General features: G+C 39.8%; 1 protein-coding gene across 1 annotated transcript; it reads right to left on the bottom strand.

Moving 5' to 3' along the window:
• Positions 1-8,794: 8,794 nt before the first annotated feature.
• Positions 8,795-14,130, bottom strand: LOC145460322 (somatostatin receptor type 2-like). Its single transcript, XM_081445094.1, has 2 exons — positions 13,263-14,130; positions 8,795-10,998 (listed from the first exon to the last, which is right to left on the bottom strand). Exon 2 carries the CDS (start codon positions 10,993-10,995, stop codon positions 10,009-10,011), a length of 987 nt encoding a protein of 328 aa, XP_081301220.1. The 5' UTR covers positions 10,996-10,998; positions 13,263-14,130; the 3' UTR covers positions 8,795-10,008.
• Positions 14,131-17,575: the final 3,445 nt, after the last annotated feature.

Here is a 17,575-nt window from a genome sequence, read left to right as displayed (position 1 = left end):
AGATTAATTAACTTAGCTTGTATCAACAAACCCATGGGAGAAGCTAAGCAGGATTTTTCTTTTACTTACTGGTCCAGTTCTGACATTTGTCGCCCATTCTCCCGTCAACACAAACACATTTGTACCCAGATCCCTCCATGCAAGAATCTTCACACGTTCCGTTATTTATGCAAGGTGATGAAGCACAGGCACTGGGTACCTAGAAATGATGACGAAGATTTTCAAGGATTGATGAGGTTTACCTTTTGATCAGTGACAAGCGTTTACAATGTATGAAATGCCAAGTAAAGAAGCGTGCAGAAGTGTAAGGGATTCAGTGATTTCAACCAATGAGCTCATGAGAAGGAACAAATTATAGAAGAAAATAGCTTGCATAATGCTGATTAGATTTCTAGATCAGCTAGGTGTAAAAGGACGGTTGACTGAAGCGAAGTAACTGCAATTACTGGCGGATTTCCACAGGATTAGAAATTCCGAAACTGTAACTAACCTGTGAATTGAAGAGAGCTTGCTGGGTCATGGTTAACGTTGTTGCCATGGCCACCAGCATCCACCCGCTGACCTGGAAGGCTGATTGCTCAGGCCCAGTATTATAGTATAGGCTCAATAGTATAAAAGTTGCGTTCAAGAGAATTTCCCTGTAAGGACAAGAATTACTTACGTTTCTTCTTGTCCCATAGTAGGAGTAACCAGCTTTCCCCGTCAAATTAGCAGACTTGCAGTCTTTTTTTTCACTGTTCAGTTCACATTCATGGAGTTCTTTGTTTCCTTCGTCGTAGTTGTACGAAACACACCGCAGGCTACTCAGGCATTCCAACGCGCAGTCGATACGCGTGGGAACCTGGGACTTAAAAATCACGTGACCAGCAAGGACATAACCTGCATAATTACAGTAGACCTCGTGAAGTAAGCACAACATTAGGCACCTTAAGCAACAGATGTCGCCGACCTGACGACGGCAACCGGAAACGTGACATTTCTTTCGAGACTTCACTGCGGATGTACAACACGTTATGACTTGACGTTGCCATGAGGTCGAGAACGTGAGAACGTGGGGTTTCACGTCGCGACGAAAACGTGAGTACTTAATCTTTTGTTTTCATCCCTTTTAGCTTACTTTTGTGCTATTTTGGTGCGAACCAAGCTAAAGTTGCATAATGATTGCCTTTATGCTTAAAACAATGTTCTGGAAGTATTCCTGGACTCATTTTTTCTTAACTGAAAAATTGTTTTTCGCATGTCAAACTAGCCTTCAGCGAAGAGGTTGCTTTCATCCAACGCAATGCCGCTTAGTATAATTAGTTTTTTCAGATTTTCTCAACGTATAATCGGTAGATTGCTATGGCTTGAGATAACATTGATTTTATTTTGGCAATCCCCTCGTCTTGGTATTTCGTTTAACATAGAGGCTTTTTTAATCGACTCGATGAATTTTATATTCGAACAGTGTGTACATGTATTTTTTTAATGTTTACAAGAGCTGACAAACTTCGCGCCACCAAATTGTCTCGCCTGGATTTTATTTCTTGTACATACAAGATTATTGCATCCTTCGCAAATAGAATGCTGTTTACGATTTTTTATCAAAAGAGCTGGCAAAACTCCTGTATTTGAGCGGCCGATCAATGTGTCGAATGAAAAACGCAGTGAGCTAAGATTTTGTTCAAAATCTATGTTTAGCAATAAAATCTATGTTTAGCACAACAAGGTGTTTGTGTAATTTTGGCAGTCTAAAAATACACCTGTTTTTTCTCAATGAGCGGTGATACAAGCTTTGGTTAAAAATCACAATTAATTGCTTTAGCAATACACGTTTTACACGTAAAATAACTGTTGTTCTTTACATTTGACATTTCAAAGCAGGCAAAATTTATAAACTTAAATTGTTTCGTTATTTTTCGCAATGATTTTACATCTCTTAGTAAAACATGAAGCCGTTCTAGCCCCAGTTTCTTATCGGTCGTCACGTCGCCGTCGTCAGCGAAAACGTCTGTTGCTTAAGGTGCCTAATATCGCCAAAGTGCAAACGGCCTACTATTATGGGGCTAAATGACGTCCCGTCTATACATCTCAGGGCCTTTTCATGTACGATAATGGACGACGCTTACTAGCAAATCGTTTGTTTTGCACCTTCATTGGACGTAATGATGTCCTCGGGCATGCAGACTTCCTTTACACAGCAGTTATAGAGCGCTAATCGGTCGACTCCTCCTCAGAGTCACCGCGCGAACTGAAATAAAATTCAGACGAGTGTAGCCTGGGTTAAACTTAACACCTATTAAAAATAAGGGTGGGGGGGGGGGGGGGGCGGAGGGGTGGTGGCGATTAATAATGAAAAAAATAGATGAACAAATAAAGCATGCAGCAAGAAGTTCTCTTCATTTCAAGCCAGGTAAGATTTACAAGCTGCTGCCAGAGGGAAAGCAAAAAACACAGAAAAAAGAATGAAAAAAAGAAAATAGTGCATGATTTATTTAACAATTTTTTCATAAATCCAGACATATACTTCAACGGAATGAGACTGGATGATCCAGAAAGGCCGGGAAATGAGCGTGTCTAATTACTGTTGATCTTTCTAAAACATCAGGAGTCAAACTAGGGTATTCCATGATCATTTCAGACATTCTGTGTCAATATATGACCGAATTTATGAAAACCGTGTTAAGACTTTGCACCAAAATATAGCGGGCAGGTTTTTGGAAAACGGTCAGATGTGTAGATGCCACGTTCTCCCCCCTCTCTGTTAGCGGTCTGTGCTAAAATGTTCCTGCCAAATGAAGTATACAAATAATAGCATTTCTTGTATGTCAGCTTGTTTTGTGAATATTAGGTTGAAAACCAGCATGTGTAAGAAGCAAACTCCGGAACCTAACTTGTTTCATGAATGGGTTTTGAGCAAAACAGGAATGTTGATTATCTCTCGAGTGACAACTACAACCAGCTAACCAATTTAAGCCGCTAAAGCATGAATAGTTTATGATAAGCAAGAGTAGTTCTAACGTAAACTCCGTTGAGAAATTATTCACCCCTGTTGCAAGTTATTTCGTTAGTGTGATTAACCATCTAGCCGTGTGTTGACTCCAGTTTTGTCGGCTAAGGTTGAAGTTATTTGTTCCATCCAGTTGGAAACCAAAACAACATTGATTAAAATTACTAAATTTATATACTAATATTCTGTATGTGTTTGCCTAGAACTTAGAAATTTATATATTTCTTGGACAAATTTGTAAAAGCTTCGAAACTAATTTAAAACTGTCTGACAGAATTTTCCATTGATCTCTATCTTATGCGTAATCCGTATTTCGCTCTTCATGTATATTTGTATCAAGCACTCCAACGATCGTGTGAATACACGTTTATTTTTCGTTTAATTTCGTTGTTGAAATATTGGGAATCGTAGTTTGAATATTTCAAGCCAAGACAGAATTTTTTCCCAGCAAAGAAGTTCTTAAAACAACGGAAATTAGAATTTGACCAAATTCGCGAACAAATATTTTTCAGTCCATTGAATTTTTTTTCCACTCACAAATCGTTGTTAGGCTAGAATATGCTAGAAAGTGGATCCGACATACAGTTCTGTACTTAAGCTCTATCCTGCAGAAATGTCCACTGTAGCAAATTTTAACGTTGTTCCCCCTCAGGCTGTATAAAGGAAGAAAAAGTAAAATGGAACTTCTTACCCTTAATGTGAATGTCAAAGTTCCCAAACCTATTGCACAGGCCTCGGTACGGCGAGAATTCTGCCAGCGTAAATATCACTTGAAGAATGAATAACCCAAGTGCTATCTTGTTCATTGTTTCGCCTTAACAAGGTCACGATTTAATTTCACTGATGAGCATTCATTTTCTGCGCTGCTCTAGTTTGGCTTGCACCCTGATCGAAATTACGTAGCATAAATTATACACATCATTTGTCAAAGTAAAAACAGAAATTTGAATTAAATCTTCGATTGTATTTAGAGAACGTTTTGTTTGGTAAAAATAGCAGGAATTATTTATGACTTTGGCTTCGTTCATAAATTATGAAACCAGCGCTACTGGAACTAATTCCGAAGAATAGTCACCAACGGCGCACTTTATTGATGAATTTGTTGGAAACACTACATTCCGCTTAGACCTCCTCTGAAGATTATCAGGTCCGTCAGATTTACATTTCTCAAAAAAAAAGAAAACAAAAAAAGAAAACAAACAAAAAAACAAAAAAACAAAGCAAAACTAATAAACATTGTGGAACATTTTTTGGGGTTAATCTTGAGTCATTCTTCACGAAATTTTGAAAGTAGGATTTTTTCAAATAAATTACATTATTTGAATCATTAAAATCTTGGAGTGGTTTACTCTTGATGGGTGTACAGTGGAACCTTCGTTTTAACGAAGTCGCTGGGGACCGGCCAAATTTGTTCGTTAAATCGAGGGTTCTTTATATCGAAAACCTCGATATAACGAATTTGATCGCATGAGGGGAAACGACCAAAATGTTCGTTATATCGAGGTCATAGTTAATGATTGATTTGTAACACAGGTGACTTCTGTCACGCAATTCAATGCAATTTTCGTCACCCAGAAGTGCCCCGTTTTGAGATGCAATTCATTAAGCATGGTGGCTTTCAGTATCAATTATTTTCACTTTTGAGCTGACGAGCAGCTTTTGTTTACAGAAGAGCGATACTTTTAGAGTAGCGATTTAAAAATGTTGCAACATAGAGGTTATACAGAAAATTGTCTATGTAAACAAGGGAACATTGTAATTCGTTATATCGAGGTAGATTTTACGTTTGGGCTTCCGGATTATGTTCGTTATATCAACGAATCCGTTATATCGAGGTTCTATTCCATACATTTTACTGTAACTTTGGCCGGGACATAAAATATCGCTCGTTATATCGAGGACTTCGTTAAATAGAAATTCGTTAAATCGAGGTTCCACTGCAGTAATGCTTTGGTCAGACATAAAGGATACAGTAAGGATACTCCAGATGAAACAGTGCAAACAAAACAAGAAGAAACTGCATAGTCGTATAGTTGTATACGAGAGTCAATAGTGGGTTGGTTTACCTTCTAACGAGATGAAAATTGATTAAAGAGGAACGAGGCACGAGAGCACTGCACGTGAAGAACGTCGATCTACGAGAGTCGCGCATACGACTGGAGTTGGACAAGAAATTGGTGCGATTAATTAAGTGTTCTTAAGTCCTGGTCAAACGGCGCTTGACAACCGCCGCTAACTATCATGAACTGTCATCGATTATCACTATCACTCATTTTTAATTCCTTAATTGCCAAAAGCCACCACTTTTGTCTTGACCTTTACGCTGCTTGCTTTGAAAATAGACGCGCGCCTGGCTTGCGTCACACCCTCCAGGGGCATGGGCCACCTACAAGAGTTCTCCAGAGGTCTCTGTCCTGGGCGTTCCTCTCGAGCTGACTCCAGCTCAGCCCCCAGTCTCCTGATGTCTGATTCAAGTTTCCAACACCTCGAGTTCCGTGGTCGTCCACCCTTGCTCTTGCTCTAAGGGTTCCGAGACACAGCTTGCCTCGTGATGCTGGTTAGGGGTTTGCGAAGAATGCGGCCTATCTATCTCCAACGTCTCTTCAAGATCTCAGCATCATCAGGCATCTGGTTGGTTCTTTGCCACAAATCACTGTTGGACGTCATTCGTCCCTGCAAATAAAATCTTCGAGGGTGGGGGAGTACAAAATCTGAACCACTCACGAAAATCTCGAATATTCTCGCTTGGGTGAGACACAGGGAACGCAAGACGAAATTTGGTCAGATTAGCATGCAACAAGAATTGACAGAGAGCGATCGGAAGAGAGAGTTTGGCGCGGGTTGCGGGCTCGGATTTTCTCTCCAGCGGACGAACGTCAAGTTTCTGAGCTTTTCATGTTTGCAGTTTGTAGGTGTCTAATGTAGTAGAGGGATTAATCATATGTCGTCTCAGCCGGAACAATGGCGGACACATTTTTTGTCGCAAGTTGATAGTTGTCAGTCTCGACCGATTTCTCATTACGAGAATGAAACGAAAATTTTCTAGGAGCTTCTAGTGAGATGTCTAGGCCAGTCATTTACCAATTCTCAATTGCGGGTAAGCTTTTTTCTTTTTCTTTTTTTTTTTTTTTAGTTATTTATTTTTTTTTACATCAGAACTAGTCAATAGAAATCATGCTATGTTGAAAACGTTTGTTTATCACACTCGCTTGATATGGATATTTTTTTGGTCGTTTGCGGGGAAACAAGGATCAGCCACCTTCACCGTACCCAACTACTTCATACTAAGGGGCGCGTAAGGCCTCAAGAACAAGGATCAGTATCGTGGATTATTTTTACGTGAAACTTTAGTTCGATAGTAGCACTTTAAGAAATGGGCGGGCCCCGCCGTTTTAACGGTCAAAGTCTGACTTGAAGTTGGGGCCCTTTGTTGGATTTGTTAGATGTTCGCGGGAGTTGATGGTGTGATTTTTACCGGTTTCTACCCTTTTTTATCACGATAAGTGCATACTTTTATGGCTTGCTTTGTTCCCTTTATATCTTAATGTTTTCTTGTTAATTTGTTTTTGTAGAGGGTATGTCATCCGTTTGTTAATTGGCCGATGTTCAGAATTATTGGATCCTGCATTGAATACTTGTTCATGAAAGATACCATCTTAAGCATTTACAGTGAATTTTCGCTATGATAATCATGATCACTGCCTGTCTTGAGTTGTTATCTCAAACAGAAATTTACTACTCTAGTTTACTCTTGGATGTTATTGTTCAATCATTTATGGCTGATTATCTTTGATATTTCTTTAGTACAGTTATTTTTTATTGTTTTTCCCTTTTACATTCCCTTGCATTTACTGCGAACCTAGGAATGGACACTCGGAGCAAATACAAGTTACATCTGACACCTAAGCACGAGGTGAAGAGAAATCTCTAACTGCCATGAGTTTGAACATTGATATTCCCAGTAGCAATGTCTGAGGCAAATCATCATTAGGCCATTTAATTACATTTAAAACGTTCAAAGAAGTTGAGCATGACTAAATCGTGTTTGTCACGTTGTCTACAAAATAGATACATACAGTACATTGGATTTGTAAGCTGCTATTTTGGAAGAGCCATCGCTTATGAATCCTTCTTGATTTAGAAAATACAGCGAGTGAAATTCGATTATTCAAGCTTTACACAAGTTTTTAGTGACAAAAAATTGCTTTGTTTCGAATTATTTAACTCTTTTCTTCGTAGGTTTCACTTCTTAGCTCTCGTGGCGTCAAACGAGAAAATAACATCTGTCAACAAGCATTTTGTTGGCCGGTGATGCACCGATCTACTTCATACACAACTTGAGATACCGTATGTATCTAAGAAAGAAAGTGCTGAAGTTAAGTTCAATTCCGGAAAGTTAAGATCGAATTCGAATGTGTCAGAAGCGGCAATAACGTTCCGTTCAGCCGTAGAGATTCCTAAAATAGGTTGTTCGGCACTGAAAATGGCGGCTTTCGATCACAAGGCATCTACAGCTGTCACTTGGTCTGCGAAAGATTTAATGTGGATGTCTTTCGAGATTTCTTTCAGTATCGGAAGCTAGCGAACCTTCTATAAGTCATATTTCCATATCACCTTCAGGACACGGAGGCGTTTGCAGCTCGCTTAACAGAATGCATGTAAAACGTCTCCTGGAACACGCGAGGGTACACACAGTAAATTCGCTGGAAACGATAGCCATTTATTTACTTCTTTTAATATCCATTATCAACACATATTAAAACTGCATGAGCGCACGTAAGCACAGCCGCAGTTGGAATCAGAAACGTTGATGGTTATCGTAGGGATAAACCATGTCTTTATTTTTAATCCGTTATGCACATCATGTCATCAGCAGCTATAAACAACATGTAATATATCAGACAAAAAAGACCGCATCTGACCACATATCCAAACACCAATCGTGCAAAAGAAGAGTTAAAATAGATGCATAGCGGTGTATTTTTGAGGAACTTCGAGGCGTTTAGAAATGTGGTCAAACACTGTCTTGATTCTTTGATTTACATTTTCGATCGACACCAAAATTTAGGAGAAAACGGAGAAATAAAATCGTAAAAATCTATGCTAATCAAGATCAGATATGCAAAAACCGTCACCTGTAATTGCAAAATTAGGCATTTACTTGTACTGACTATTCTAGTATTTTATTTGACATTTAACTAAAACGAAAGCTTTTGAAAACAAGCTAGATGACACACGGATTAAGACTATTTGTAGTTTTTCTTCGAATGTCGTAAAACAACAAAACTAAAGTAGTCACTCCAGTGAACCAATTAAAACTCAAAGCCAAGACACGTAGCCGACTTAAAAGGCGGGAAAAGGCGCGCGAGGGTGTCATGCTTGGTTTTAGCTTTATTTCTGATTGGATGACAAAGTTCCGCGACGTTTTTACCCCAGTAGTTGTCCACTGAGTAATATCTCTCTATCTGTTATTACTCGGGCTTCCGTAGGAAAGTCCGAGTCATAAAATGCAAGCGTTTTGGTCGCCAAAGAGGGTCATAGTCCCAGGTGTTCCATGCGTAGACCATGGAAACTGGGGACGAGAAACGCGGCATTGCTAGCTCTTCGTGACAGAATCCGGTGTTTTGCGAAGGAAGTTTTGGCAAGAATCGCGCCTTATACGTTCATCTCACATACAAGGATGTCGATCGTTTTCAGAAAGGGTCGGTCCACGAATTATATTGCTTGAAAGCCAGCCAGGTAAGCAAACTTCACGCTCGAAACGTTCTCGTGGGATAACAACTGAGCCGATTGCGGTATGAGTTCAATCTACGAAAACACTGGCAAAAAATAGGCAGTCCCATATAAATGAGAGTCTTTTTCATACTCCTGCCTTGATTCAATAAAAATATGTAGCTTGAATATTTCTTCATAAACTGCGTTAAGGGTCGCAGATTCTTGGAAGTTATTCGCAAAGTACACAACTTGAAAGTTTATGCAAATTATGTGCAATGCAATTTAAGCCTGGTCACAGGACTGTTGTTTTCGCAAAGGAGTTTATCATGATTCGTTTTGGCTCTCTCGAAAGGGATTATTCGCTCTCCAAAGGAGATATGACTCTTGAAAAGGGTTTAAGATCGCAACACGGCAAAGATGTTCTGCTACACAATTTACTCGGATCGCCACGACAAGTAAACAAACTTAGTACAATTTCTGACAGCATGTACAAAGTAATCGCCATAAGTTGTAAAAAAACCTCGAAAATTCTTTGCAAACAACTTCTCCATCAATGCGTAGACAGCTGTGCTTCATTCTTAAACCAAAATGGTTTAAACTCATAACTAGCGATAGGATGAGGAGGATACTCAACGAAGCAACTTGAATAGTAAATATCTAAGCTGAACTCTTGTGCTAAAAAATCCTGATTCTTTAATTTCCTTTTATTGTGTCCGATACGCGTTTTCGTAAAGTAAGATTTGATACTGTGGTACGAAGCCCGAGTAAACGCTCTTAGAGCGTCTAGTTAGGATAGTAAAATGCTTCGCTGAGTAGCGCTCCTGGAGCACCCCTCCTTCTTGAAACGTTTTTTAACTAAGAGACTAATCTCTTGCAAATGACACTGGTTAAACTACTGGTAATGAACACTTGTAAACGAATGAGGGTACATGCCATGTCAGGTGTGTACCGCACTTGCTTTAGCGCGAGACTTAAGATACAGCTATCGACAAATTCGACATAACTTAACAGCATCCAATCACAGTGAGTATTTATGGTAAGGAGCGTTATTAGTAATGAAATAAGACGAAAGCAAATTCGTCAAGAACAAACGAGCACTGGTATTTACACTTAAGCATCTACCCAGGAGTTCTTGGAAGTACCCACTTTGGATCAAGGACAAACTATATAACTTAGATTTTCGCTTCCAGCATGTAGTTCTTTGTAGAACTCGCTTGGGTTGAAAAACAAACTATTATTTACATTTTGGGTTTTAGCAAAGCGTTCTTTGTGCAACTCCCTTGGAGTGAAGAACGAACTGTTATTTACAATCTGGCTTCCAACACGGATTTCAGTGTGGAACTCCCTCTGCTTCTTCTGGTGGTGGTTAAGGTCACTTGTCCTCGACGAGTGATTTCCTCGTGGCGGCATAGGATCATGTTTTTGAAAGCTGCTTTCATCTTTCCGTTCAGACCAATATACAACCAAGGGTTTATGGCGCTGTTAGCCTGGCTGAACCAGTAGCAAATATAGATAATTACATAAGGATCCCACATCGCTCCAAGCCCACTGACGCCCATGCTCACACCTTCGTCCATCTGATAGACGTGCACTGGAAGCCAGCAGAGTGCAAACACCACCACAATAATGATGAGCATTCGGATGACTTTCTTCTTAGGGATTTCCTGTTCTCGTTGATTTTCACTTACGTTATGATCCACAGGCACTTCATGGAACCACAGTTTTCGAGCAACTTGGGTGTACAGAACTGAGATGACAGCGAGGGGCAGGAGGAAGCCGACAGCAAAAAAGTAAACATAGAAGGGCAAAATCAGAGATTCCTCAATTCGACATTTGCCTCGGATTAGCTTGAAAGCAACTGGTACGATTGACATCAAGGCCATGGATGAGATCCAAATAATTGGCGTAATGATCGTAGGCTTCCTGAACCAAATGCTCCGCCGGAAAGGGTGCACAACAGCAAAGTATCGATCAAATGCTATTACAGTAAGGCAGAAAATGGAGGCGATCGTCGAAACATAAACAGCATAGTAGAGAAACCTGCAGGTAAAAACCTGAAGAAACTCAGAGCTTCCAAAGACATAAAAGTGAGTAATGCTGACAGGCATCTGAAACACAACAACCATCAAATCAGCCACCGCCATGTTAACAAACATGAAACTTGTCAGATTTCTTGTTCCTGGTTTCTTCCACACGATGTAGATCAGCAGTGTGTTACCAACCAAGGCTACGAGCATTGTTATCGCATAAAGTACGGTCAGAGACAGTACGATGGCGTCATGGTTTGTCATGTTCTGTGAATTAAAACGAAACAAAAAATGTTCTCAGAGTGAAAGAACCTCTTAAAACTAAACGTTTTAAGGTCGAAAACACAAAAAAGTAATTTTTACGGTGGTTTTGAAATTTTGCGAGTTTTTACTTAATCCCAGTGGTGGTGGATGTTTACTACTCTCTACGACACAGGTGGACGGTGATGGTGGGAGGGGGTGGTTATTCACCTTCTTACCACAGGACCCTCGTTTCATTTCCGCGCGCTTCCAGGAATATTGTTTCCAATGTTAGCCTAATTAGCATAAGGCACCAGTTTCTGATCAAGCTACAAAGATATCATTTCTGAATATTAGAAGTACATGACATGATTAGCAGTAAGTTGAACCGATGTATTAAATACGGTCTTGTTTGAGAAGGTTTTAAATAATTAATATTTTACAGAGTACTTTGGTTCATTAGAACATTTACCACCCAGATTTTCTGTAGTTTTGAAAGCAAATACCTCCTTCAGTATCACAGCCAAGTAGTTAAACATTCACCAATCACTAGGCCTCGCAAGCTCTTTAAACGTTCCAGTACGTTTTATCTGAATATAATTCACTGTCTTTGGAAAGTCTGCTAAGTAAAGAGATGTGAAGTGTGATGAAAGGCCTTTTAACGGGCTGCGACGAAAATGTTACAAATTATTTCGAATAACGAGACAGAAGCGCAGCTAACAGTACTGTTCTTGGTCCAAACTCTGCCACGACTGATCGATAAACTAAAATCAAAGTGGAACTGTCATTAATTCGTAGATATGGATGTAGCCACTGATTTCCCTTTCCCGGAGGCGTTTGAAACCGCCGCACAGATAAATGAATAGCTTAAAATAACGAAATTCAATGGTGCATTTTGCAAAAAATTCAAACTTCTAATTGATAGATTTTCTTCATGTTTTCGCCAAACGTGGAAAATCGGTAGAGAAAATGATCCACCACAAGACAAATGGGGTCACCGAACGTTCAAGATCGTTAAATATCCAGGCAAAGCTATAGCAATGGTCATCTGCCCTGTCATTGTTTATATTATTACTTAGCGCGTGCATCGATGCATGACCTGGCGTGTGAATTTGCGCGTGCGGTAAGGATGCGCAGAAACAATTGGCGCGAACGTCCTTAAGGTATCATGGTAGTTGGATTTTTACGAAAAATGCGAAAATCTCTCTCTTTTTCTTTTTTTTTTTCTTTTGTGCTGTTCAAATTGAGAAGCCTGAGATAAATATTTTGCAAAAAGAATGGAGAAAAAAAGCTTTTTTACTTTTTATGATAAAGGGAAATCTCATTAACCCATTACGGCGCCCTGTAATTAAACTTCACCGCCAGCTGTCACGTGTAAAGTGATACGCGAACGTTTCTCGATTTGGTTGTTTCATACCAAGTTAGCTTTCGTTCTTGTCAAATTTTCTTTATGTTAGGACGAAAACGCAAGAAAACTTCTTGCCCATTTTCGTCTTCGTAGAAGCCGAAGAGGCCAAAATCTGGTAGAACAAGATCTTTGGCTCTGAGCAACCGTGGGTCGCAGCCCGGGGGGGGGGGGGGGTAGTATTTTGGGAATTTCTGGGTGGGGATGTGCCGCTGGGACCCTGGAACCCTTAGCCTATACCAGAACTAGTTCAGCTGAATTTTGCTACCCTATACTAGAGTAAACTCGCTAAATCCCCCCAGCTATCGACACTGTTGAGGCTGATTTGCGTAGATTTAAAATTGCCGATTTGTTGATTTTTTTTTGATATTATTTAGTGGCAATTCCTGGTTTCCTTAGTCTAGATAAAATCTTCAACCAACTAGTCAGTTTTTTGAAAAATTATACCCTATTCTAGACCCAAACGCTCTGATTTATATACCCTATCCTAAAGTAAACTGCTTGAAAACCATACCCTTCACAGCGGCACATACCTATATAGCCCATATATGGCTGTGCCCCCCCCCCCGGGGAGTCGTACTGTCCGCAGTGTAACCAAGAATAGTGGTTGAAGGAACTCGAGGACGCTAACCCCTCCAATGAAGCTGAAGGACAAACTACAACAAGTGCTAGTCGCACGAAATTGCTGGAGAACGGACGTGATTCCGAAACTTCAACAAGGAGAGAGGAGTCAAGCGCAGATGTAGATGTAGACGACGTGGACCTCGAGATTTCCTCTTTTTGGCTTCACGAGGCATGGTTTCAAAAACTGTCTGGAGAACGAAGAAGCCTAAGCTTGAGCAACATAATACCAATGTCGCCGATCGACGGCACTTACAATACAAACCTGTATAAAGCTCCTAGTAGTTTGTTGCTTCTCGAACGATTTTACTGCGACGGGTTTCTACGCCAGAATTGTAGACATCTGTTTATTTCAAGTTGTCATAACCCATTGTTATGGTAAACTGACCCATGCCGACATCTGTCAGTGTAGAGGGGATTTTTAACAGCTAATCATACCAATCTCATAAAAGGTTTTTCGTCTTTTTCTCCATAAAATAAAACTGCATATAAGGACGAACATTTTTACTTCGTTTACGGGCGTCTTCCGACGGAATTGGCTGAAAATTGGCAGGTATGTTCCAGGATACCTTCTTCGAAAAAGAGTGTCGGGCTTTGTGTAATTTCGCTTCAGTAGAAGGAAACGTCCGCATTGAGAATATCAAACTTTAAGGGTGTAGAGAAAAACCCAACCCATATCTGAAAAATCGCCGACCCCCGATGTTAATTGCGTCGCTCCGATAATTTACGTGCGGAAGCGAACTAGTTTAAGCCAAACCGTGGTTTTGGGTATTTCTTTTAATATCACTGCGATAATAGCTTCTTAGAAAATTTAAGAGAAATGATTGTAGTCTATAACTATTAAGCTTGCAGAAAATGTATAGGTTGATGTGCTTTTCTTTCAAAGCGCCAGCGTAAGAGCGCGATTTCCAAACACTGTCAATCCACCTACCATGATACTTTAATATGCCAGTCGAAGAAAGTTGGTTTTGTATTCCGGCAAAAAGCCTCTCCTTTACTGACCGTGGTCACCTAAAGCAAACTACTGTTACTGTTTGCTGTTATTATTTCATCATTCTTTTGGCTATATCCACTACCCTTAAAGTATACTAGTAACACATTTCAAGCTAGAGTGGTTACATATAATAGCCGAGGTTAACACCTCTTGATATCTGTATTTACATAGTTGAGAATGGTCCAGATGTTTTCGGTATCACGTTCTTGTAGTTGAACTGTGAAGCATTCCTTTAGGTTAGACATCAAAGACGAATTAATTGTTTCCTAACTAAACTGGGGCTATTCCTGAAAACGTCAAGTCTAGTTCGAGTACTTCTTAACAACCTTTTAACAACCTCGCTAAGAATTCAGATAAAAGTGCCGCAAACCGCCGGTTGGCAATTATTTTTACCTGGCTCTCTTACATCCAAAACATTCAAGTAACGTAGCATGCTTCATGATTCGTAATACGGCAGCTCACAAGGGTCACCAACCATTTTAATTTTTTTAATGTTTGTGTTTCTTTTTTTGTTTTCATTTTTGTCTTTTTGGGTCCCTTCTAATATTTTCCCTTCGCCAAAAGGAGCTCACATGAAATATGTCTCTACATTTGTCGAGTTTATATCACACTCAAACACGAAAACCTCAAACAATAAAACACAGAACACGCAAACAACGAAACGATCATCGTAGAGTGTGAAAATAATTCCTTCGTTGCTTTTGAAGTCAGTAGAAGTTAGGACCGTAGCCAGACTTTCAACACAAATAAGGCTACTCTTGCGGGCTCCTTGAAATAATTAGTTCGCTTTGAGAGCACAAGATTACATTCGTTTGCGTGAGGCGTGAGAGCTCTGAAAATGATATGCTTTTATTTATACAACGACCTTTCAACAGCTTTTTACAAGTTAACGAACTGTTCACACAATATTAAAACCCAAAGAGTAAGAAGAAAAAGAAGATGAAGAAAAAATCCTTGACTTTCCTTGCAATCTTTGTGACCTTCGTACTTGCTATATTCTTCTCCCGAGACAAGTAAACAAGCAATAAAGTAGTAGTAGAGATTATAGTAACCGATGCGTGATTACGCTTGACGAGCAAAACACAACGGTCAGGTCATGGATACTGCCAGCAAAGCATGATCGATGGACTACACTCCCTTAACCTTTTGCATTTTTGTTTTCGTTTTTGTTTTTGATTTTTGTTTGCGTTTTATTCTTTTTTTTAACAGAAAAAAAAAAAAAAAAAACGAAGACGACAATGGATCACGAGCCAGAGCTAACCGGAAGCTCAAAAATTCGCCAGGTCCGGTTGCTATGAGGTGATGTCATTTATCTGTTAGGTTGCTGTCATCACAAGACTTTTGCGGTTCTATTGTGGTTAGCGATAATTGCTTTCAGTGAAAGTAATTGTGTACAAAAGTAACCTGGTTATTTTCAGATATGATCTGGCCTCATAATTGATATTTTATAATAAATTTTCATAACGCGGGAACATTGCGCGGTCATATATAAGAAAAAAGACTTCGACTTCGAATGAACCCGTCATCGGTTGTTGAAAACGGACACAAAACGAGATGTGCCTCTGAGTTAGAAGATATGGTGTCTCTCTGACGCATTTGTGTGAAATTGAGCCAGTTTCCAATCGAATCTGCCTTGAGGAGTTAAAGAAGGCGCGTGGGTTTTCTTTTCACGGGAAGGGAAACAAAGGAGCTGCCCTGACTATACATTTGGATTGGTTTTCGCTTGAACCATAAAACAGTTGTTGAAAACCAAACGAAACCGCCAGCCACGATTGATTTATACATGAATTCATTCACCCAAAAACGACGGAGAGAACCAGAAAGTGTTTTCAGGTTGCGCTGTCCGTGACCAACCTCCCAGAACATCGAATCAAGACAAGAGCTTCAAAACTCAACAAGTCAACCGCACCAAGTTAAGTCTTCCGATTAATATTTTATTTGTATCATAACTTACACCCCTTCTCATGCTTTTAGATTGAATGGGGACTAGATAGCTACTAAAATGTTAAATCACTATTTTCATTCGTGGGTTAGACCCTAAACTGAAGTCCATGGTACACCAGTTTTCTGAAAGACGAATCCAGATATATAGTAAAATCACCATGTAGCCACATATTATAAATCCGCTCTGGTTTTCCCACGCAAACGTCCTCGCAGTATTTCTGCGTTACCGAGTGCTACAGGATATTTTACAAAAACCACATAATTTTTCAGTAATGCGTGACACTATAGGAAACAAAAACAACAACAAAATCGTCATTTTTCCCTCGCTCGTTCATATCATACGAACATGTGACATATCCTTTTTCTGGTTCACCCAGGCTGAAGTCCATGCAATACAGTTGCTGAGTGCTTCGGGATATGTAACAAAATCGCCATAGTTATTTTTCCGTCATGCGTGACATTATAGGAACATGTTACATATCCCTTCTGGTTCATCCAGGCTGAAGTCCATGCAATACAGTTGCTGAGTGCTTCGGGATATGTAAACAAATCGCCACAGTTATTTTTCCGTCGTGTGTGACATTATAGACACATGTTACATATCCTTTCTGGTTCATCCAGGCTGAAGTCCATGCAATACAGTTGCTGAGTGCTTCGGGATATGTAACAAAATCGCCATAGTTATTTCTCCGTCATGCGTGACATTATAGGAACATGTTACATATCCTTTCTGGTTCACCCAGGCTGAAGTCCATGCAATACAGTTGCTGAGTGCTCCAGGATATGTAACAAAATCGCCATAGTTATTTTTCCGTCATGCGTGACATTATAGGAACATGTTACATATCCTTTCTGGTTCACCCAGGCTGAAGTCCATGCAATACAGTTGCTGAGCGCTTCGGGATATGTAACAAAATCGTAATAGTGATTTTTCCGTCGTGCTGTTTCCAGAATCGCTCGGCAGTTTTCGTAAAGAATTACGTCATGTACTCAAGATTTCTATCGCTCTTGAGAGCTTTGACATAATTTTTGAGATAATTTCCTGACTGCCCATAACATTAACTGATTTTCAAAGTGTCGGTGCACATGATCTTCGAATTCGAATAATAGAAAATTCAGATTATTTTTGGAATCGCTAAGCAACAAACATGTATACAGAGAATACCCTAAACAGGTTTCAATTAGGCTTTCCGCGGAAAATCTGAAACATTTCTGACTCTCGGACATTTCTGGGCTGCTGGACATAGTCACTTCGCTTACTGAATAACAGTGATAACTGAGATTAGCGAAAACGTTTCATCTATACGTGCTCCGTAGCTTTACAAGAGTAAGAAATGTATCAAAAAGTCTAAGTTTTAAACTGGCGTTTGCGCCCCAACCTAGAAAACACACTGTTTCAACGTTATTTTTTCTTTTAATCGAAATTCTTCATGTCAGTCGCGCGATTTCCCGAATCGCCGACTAGTAAAATGTTTTGTATCTTTCTGACACGATGGAATTGTCTTACAGTAAATATAATTTCACACTTTAGGATTATGACACATTCGTGCAAAACTTGACGCGTTTTGTGGAACATAAACGATCACCGACAGGGATATGATTACACTGGAATGTTGTAAGCCACTGGATATCCCGTGGAG

The sequence above is a fragment of the Orbicella franksi genome, chromosome 11 (genome assembly GCF_964199315.1).
Source record: "Orbicella franksi chromosome 11, jaOrbFran1.1, whole genome shotgun sequence".
In the NCBI taxonomy this organism is placed as follows: Eukaryota; Metazoa; Cnidaria; class Anthozoa; order Scleractinia; family Merulinidae; genus Orbicella; species Orbicella franksi.
The sequence above is the reverse complement of the archived record's forward strand: the minus strand, read 5'-3'. Positions and strand labels throughout refer to the sequence as shown.

Coding starts and splice junctions, on each gene's coding strand:
- LOC145460322 (XM_081445094.1), bottom strand. CDS start 10,995: ATGACAAACCATGACGCCATCGTACTGTCTCTGACCGTACTTTATGCG.